The sequence below is a fragment of the Aphis gossypii genome, unplaced genomic scaffold (genome assembly GCF_020184175.1).
Source record: "Aphis gossypii isolate Hap1 unplaced genomic scaffold, ASM2018417v2 Contig00447, whole genome shotgun sequence".
NCBI classification, from domain to species: domain Eukaryota; kingdom Metazoa; phylum Arthropoda; class Insecta; order Hemiptera; family Aphididae; genus Aphis; species Aphis gossypii.
This window is the reverse complement of record NW_026083109.1, coordinates 228,091-235,081: the sequence shown is the minus strand read 5'-3', so window position 1 is coordinate 235,081 and position 6,991 is coordinate 228,091. Positions and strand designations below refer to the sequence as shown.

Genomic DNA, 6,991 nt, shown 5'->3' with positions numbered 1-6,991 from the left:
TAAAAATACCAACATATATGTTGCATCTTGCATAATAATTTATAATTTAAGTTGCTACTTATAATACAATATAATATATAATAAATATGTAATATAATATATGGATAGGTACAGTTAAGTTATAATTTTATTTTATTGATTTTAGGTGTAGATATTTTTGCTTTATGTTTACATGATTTATTCGTTTGACAACATTTGTTAGGCATAACGATTTAAAATAAAGTCATAAAGGCTAAAAAAATCAACTATTTATTTTATAAAAACTTACTAAATTCGTGAGCATCTATACATTTGTTCATGTAATGTGCATAGTAATATTTATTATTTAATAAATAAATAAATAGTAAATAGAAATATTTCATTGATAATATTTCGTATAAGTGATTATGATAAGTGATTGAGCTCGCAAATTCAAATTAGACCAATCAGGAAAGTCCGGTTGTGAAACAATGTTGGGTATGTTAAAATGCGCCCCGGTAGCCTAGTCCAACCCTGATTGCAAAGTTCTAAAGAATCAGAATTAGATGATTTAAATTGAAAATTGTCTACTAGAAATGTTTAGTACAAAATAATTGATATTAGATATTCGAACAACGTATAAAAAATAGAAGTTTAAAAAAATTGTATTAACTGATTTTAAATTTGAACTTTTTTTTTCTTTTCGTTCTTTTTGCCGTTCTTATTTTTCTTTTTTATTTCTTTCAGCTATTGTACCTTTTATGTCCACTTCAAGCATACATTTGACATTATAATAGTAAACTTTTAAAATATATTAAAATAAGAATTTCTTATAAATGACCTACTCGCTATTGCACTTTCGGGCAGACTGATTTTATCGTATTTATCGTACTAAGTACCTTATAATTATTTTAAAAACACAAACAAAATTGCACATTTTAATTAGTCTTCGTTCTATATTTATATCAATATCGCTATCTTATAACTATCTCATTATTACTAAATTGTATATTATTACTAATATTGTTACATTCAATTCTCTTGATGATAATTATATCAGGTAGATAGGCTAATGCAATCCTGAATGCACCAGGGCACCAGGCTTGATGGCCAGTTAAAGTATAATAAGTGTATAGTGCATACAATTTGACTGCGCGTGTTTCGGCACTCATCGCTCCGCTTCGCACAAATCGAAAATATCCCTCGACTTGCTATGCAACACCACCTTAAGTATCTCATAGGGTAATTACTAGTCGGGTAACGAGCACCTGTCGATTCTGGTCACCTGGCTTGATGGCCAGTTGAAGTATAATAAGTGTATAGTGGCTCCGTTCGCCAAACTCAAGTACCTCTGCGCTGCATTACAGTAGTGTTGCGCGCATGCGTATAAACGTAAAATCGCAAACTTTGGAAGGCTATAACTTCCAAAATAATGGTTTCCGCACAAAAATTCGAACAGTTTCGAAATCAGCGTTGAAAAACACATCTTTGATAAAAAAATTAAAAATTCGTGAGGGTCGTGGTAAAGTGCATTTTAGCCAAAAAATGTAGTTAGGTATTCTTTTATTTTTATAATTTATAGATAAGTTTAAATCCTTTTGGATTTATTATAGAGTTACTTGTTCTCTTTATGTTATACACTTTAAAATCATTCCCATAGTTTTTTACCTGATAAAATTGTTTAAAAATAGTATGGTATTGATTAGGATATACTATTATTTCTTTTTTGCGAAGGACTCTTTCTATTCTCCCAAATACTTGATCAGCAGCCATATAACTGTGTTCTCTGACAGGAAAAATGTGTTTAATTTTACTGAATATTGTATCTTTACAATTGATATAATGTAATAACAAGCCCATTATAAATTTATTTTTATTTTAAGCGGAGTATGAGTCGGAATACAAGTTGAGTGTTGTGGGTGGATTTGACTCAGTTTTGTAACGTTCTTCAAGAATACCTAAAAAGTGTATTAAAGTTGATCCAATCTCATTTGGTCCACGACCACTTTCTCCTTCATGCCATGTATACAAGTAGCAGCCCTGTGTGCAAAAAAGGTTCTCAGAGATGTTATTTAGTAGTTATTTTGTGTAATGTGAAGTTTAATATTAGTGCTTATGGGTATCGCGGAGATGTTGTAGGCACCGTTAATATCCCTACCTGTGAAGTTACCAGATGCGATGTCGCAAAACAATGTTCTATGTTTCATCACATTGTAACTTCCATACGCAATCAGATAGAGACTCCCAATTTCTGCGCTCCGACTTCGCGTAGAGTGCACAAAGTGATACCCGGAAAAAATAAAAAAAATATATTTAGGACCGTATTTTTACCGTACCCCGAGGTGGATTCGAAACCTAGATCCCTACCTATAAATGACCTACGCCTAACCTACCGGGACACACTAATAAGATACTTTCCATGCTTTAATATAGTGTATTTAGATTCGTATAACATAGTGCCGCATTTATAAATAACTATAAAAAAAATAGTATAAGCTACACAAGCTAGCTTAGGGCCCTCCAAAAATTGTCCAAGTGAGCATTTGTCACATTCCATGATATATAATCGTTATTTTATTATTTATATGGAGCGCCCTAGGCCCAGACCAACAAAAAAAAAATTTATTTACACAAAATGAATCAAAACTGAAAAATATTTCGTATATTATTATTATGAGATAATAACTTAGAAATTAATACTATGTTTCACTATATTATTATTATAGAATATGTGTAAATACTGTTAATAATTGATAATGTGGTATGTGTATGAGTACCGTATAAATATACATTTATTTTCGTAGTATTTATCAGTAATTGTTATTCCGTTCGATTTTATTTATAACCGTAAATAGTAAATACCCTTATGAGGAATGACTCAGTTCAGTCTGCTCTCCTTACACCGAACGGTGAACACTATAGTTGATTATGGTATAGATACAATATTTTGTAGGTTTTTATTATAAATAAAACGATTTTGGTTTACTGTGAAAGCTAGGAAATAGAAATGCGATTATTACGACTTAATTTTTTGTTGAACTGGCGTTACCTGAAAAGCTGTGTGAGTACAATTTATTATAGCTGTTTATTTAATTTTATTATTTAATTTTTTATTATACTTACAAAATTATTTTAACTTTAAAAATTAGGTACATGATATATTTTAAAGTATGCGTGTTAGTTTAACTTATTCGGTTCATCTAAGCCGAGGGTGACTCTTTTGTTTCAAATAAAATCTTAGGTTAAAATTGTTTATTATACTGATTAAAATATGTACTAGGTATCTATTGATAAGTGTAAATATTATAAATTAAGCTGTAGGATATTATTTTCAATTAAATATTTGTAAAATGTGCCTTTCAAAATACTTTTGTTTCGTTTTACCTAAGTTTATATTTTTAAGTTTGTTCTAAATAAAAATAATATTAAGCTAAAGATTTATTATTTCAATTATCTATATACTAATTCTTAAATGTATTTCAGTTTATCTCTTTAGATATCTGAAAATAGTATTTGGCACTGGTATAATAATATAATCATAGGCGGAATTAAAATACAATTTTTTTTTTTGAGGGGGCCTAGGGCCTTATTAAGTCTAAATCGTGCTCTGCCTGCTAGTATAATAAAAGTTGTAGTTAAACTAAAATAATGTAGGTTAATAATGTATCAAACCAAAGTTATGCAGATTTGTACTTATTTAATAATACATAAATTGATAAATACAATAAAACGAGTAGTATTAATTCAAATTGTTGACAAAATTAAATTCTTTATTAGGTAACATTATTACAACTTTAAATCAGGTATAAAAATTATTTATTATTAGCATTAAAAAAAAAAACAGATTATTTATTATTTATATACAACATACGAGCTTATACTATAAGAATAGTAAGTTAGGTTAGGTAGGTACCTACATATTGTTACTTATATTATAGAAATAAGGTAAAGGTATATATTTTTTTATACTTCATGAAGTAGAGCTATAGCAATGGATTTGCTACCTGTCGTTATATATAAACATTTATTTTTTAAACAGTCCAAGTCAATTAATTTTGAAAAATTATGATTATTGTTGTTAATATAAAATGATTTAATTAAGCAAGATGAAATGGGTTCTTGATACATATTACAATAATTTAATGGAGATACGATAAGCTGTATTTGCCCATTTGAATGTTTAATAATTTTTTTGACCTCTACTATTTCATTGTTTTTTAAAATAAAATATTTGTCTCTAATACTTTTTGAACTTACAACAAAATTTTTAAGAATTACTTTTTCATATAAATTTTTATCAATAGAGTCATCAGAATTAATTTCATTTTTCAGTATTGGATAGTTTAAAGGATTACAATGTGCTTGGATATTTACTTGTTCTATTATACGGTTGTAAGTATCTTGGAGGGGGTACCTGGAATTTTTACAACTCTTTTTAATAAACTGCAAATAATTTTCATATTTAAATGCACTAAATGTATCTAAGGCACCATGGATTAAAACAAAATCAGCCACATGTATTAGATTATGAACATTATAACCCACATATTCTTCACCATATAAATAAGAATAATCATGAACAAATTTATTTAATAAAGTTTTAGCTATAGAATTATGAGTATGACATGTTTCAGGACATATAAGAAGCCTGATGGCACAATGTAACAGCATGAAATGGTTGTAAAAGGATTGTTTTAATCGACCTCTAAGAACAACTGGCCCAATATACAGAACAAAAGTCCTAAATTCTGTTGCCTTCCAGAATTCAACTTCATCTAAAGACCTGGGTAGTCGATTAAATTCTGAAGGCATTAAAGGTTTTAAACTATCTAAAGGTTAGGTAACTAAACCTCTTCAGGCTTTAACAATCTAACAGGTTTTTTCCCTTTTGTCCAAAACGTTATTAATCTTTTTGTGACCCCTAAGCATATGTTATGCATATATTCTATAACAACTGTTTTAGTAATATCAATTGGTAAATCTTCTAATGGACTAGAGTCTTTGTGATAAAATTCATCTTGTTTAGTACGAAACGATTGATCTGTTCTCAAACTGGCATTCATATCTAAGTATGCCATTCGATTATTAATAAAACTACCTTCCACTATACAAGAATTGCAACCATGATATGCATTATGGCCTTTCACATTAAGCACAAATGCTTTGGCTGGTGCATCACATACTATCTGAGTAATTTTAAATTTAAAAACTTTATTATTAACAGATATTCCGTTTAAAAGAATTTCTTTAATTTCAGTTATAAAATAGTTCATAAGATCAAAGCTTGAATAAGGTTTCTTAAATTTTCCATGATATAGCCCAACTGGAAGAACATATTTTGATAAATGAAATATGTTCACAATGGATATGAGAATAGGCCAAAAGCTTGACTTAGAGCTGGCTGATAGTGGGACACCGTCAACATTAATTCCTAGCTCTAGTACAATATTACTATCTAAACAGTCAATATGCTTTGATAAAATTTTACATAACATAAATTCAATACCAATATGAATGTAATCTCCGGGGGGTACACTGATAATAGTATGGAAATTAGCTTTTGGTGTTTTCAATAATGTCCTGGCATCTTTTGGAAGATTCAGATTTTCAGACCTCAAAATTGTTAGAAGAGAATTCAAACAGTTGTGTGAAACATGGAATTTAGCTACCCATTTTTGTAGTTTAAGAATATTAGTCAGTATCATTAGTATCAATATTATCATTGTAATTCATGTTTATATTGCATTGATTATTGTCAGTTATAAATGTTTCAGATCCAGTTACAGAATACAGATTAATCTGTGGTTCTGTACAGTTATATAAATTTGTTGGTAGAATAACTGATGATATTGTTGACACTGGTACATCTACAACCTCGGAAACATCTTCTGGATTTTGATAACAGAATAAATTATGATTTTCTTTCTGATTGGTATTTTGCAAAAGCATAGTTACGTGGTTAGAGACATTGTTCTGTGTACGACGCAAAAAATGTCTTCTTGATAATGATTCATTATTTTTTCTCTTACGGATCTAAAGAAGTTAAATAAAAACATAATAAAAAAAGTTGTTTTTTACTATTATTTGAGAAAACGAACCAACAGCTTTAACAGTTTAGATAAAATTAAAATATACTAAAATAATTATGGTTATTAAGTTTTGATAAGTTTTGATAGTTGAATAATACTAGTAGGGTTTAAACTTAAAAGCAAAATAATGAAAATGTTTTATTTTATCACATTTTTGAAAATATTTGATTTTATTTCTTTCACCTTTAAGGTTTTAAAATGTATATTATAATTATCAATAGTTAAATAATAATTCAATCAAATATTATACTAAATAAAAACATTAAAAATTTTTTAAAAATTAGACAAATATAAATAAGCAGGTTAAAAACCTTTGTACTGATGTAACAAATAAAATAGTTAAATCTAAGGTATATCATAATAATGTAATAATAATTCTATACATAAAAATAAAGAAAATATATAGTTTTTAATTAGACTTTAATTTTTTCTTCTTCTCTTTTTAATCTCTGTAAAGCATGGCGAAACCAGTCTTTGACATGGTTTTCAAAATCAGATTCTTTTGTCTGAAATGTGTTGATTGCTGTATCTAAAAGTCACATAAAACATAAAATAATTAAAATGATGCATCTTTTAAAAATAAAAATATTAATTTTATTAAATTACCTTTTATAATATTCACAATTTTTAAATTTTGTAATGCTTGATTTTGTCGAAAACCCGTCCATGAAAATGTTGTAGCGAGTTCGTTTGTAAATAGCTTGGTGAATACCCTTTTTACAAAATTTTTGACACACGTTCCACCTACTTGATTTATATAATAACTCTGAAATAAACAGAATATCGACAATGTATAATACTAGTATACCTTTAAGATAATAAATATGGAAAACATAAAATGTATTAAATTGATAAAAATGTTACCAATTGACGCTCAAATTTTTCCTCCGCCTTTAATCTTTCTTCCGCATTATTAATAGATTCAATTGTTTTGAATGGAAATA

General features: G+C 27.7%; 1 protein-coding gene across 1 annotated transcript; it reads right to left on the bottom strand.

The window, feature by feature from the left end:
• Nucleotides 1-1,836: 1,836 nt before the first annotated feature.
• Nucleotides 1,837-5,089, bottom strand: LOC126554203 (uncharacterized). The gene is given in 3 exon segments (XM_050209289.1): nucleotides 1,837-1,998; nucleotides 4,333-4,806; nucleotides 4,809-5,089. Coding segments are annotated over 3 exon segments (864 nt in total). The 5' UTR covers nucleotides 5,037-5,089.
• Between the last annotated feature and the right edge of the window lie 1,902 nt (nucleotides 5,090-6,991).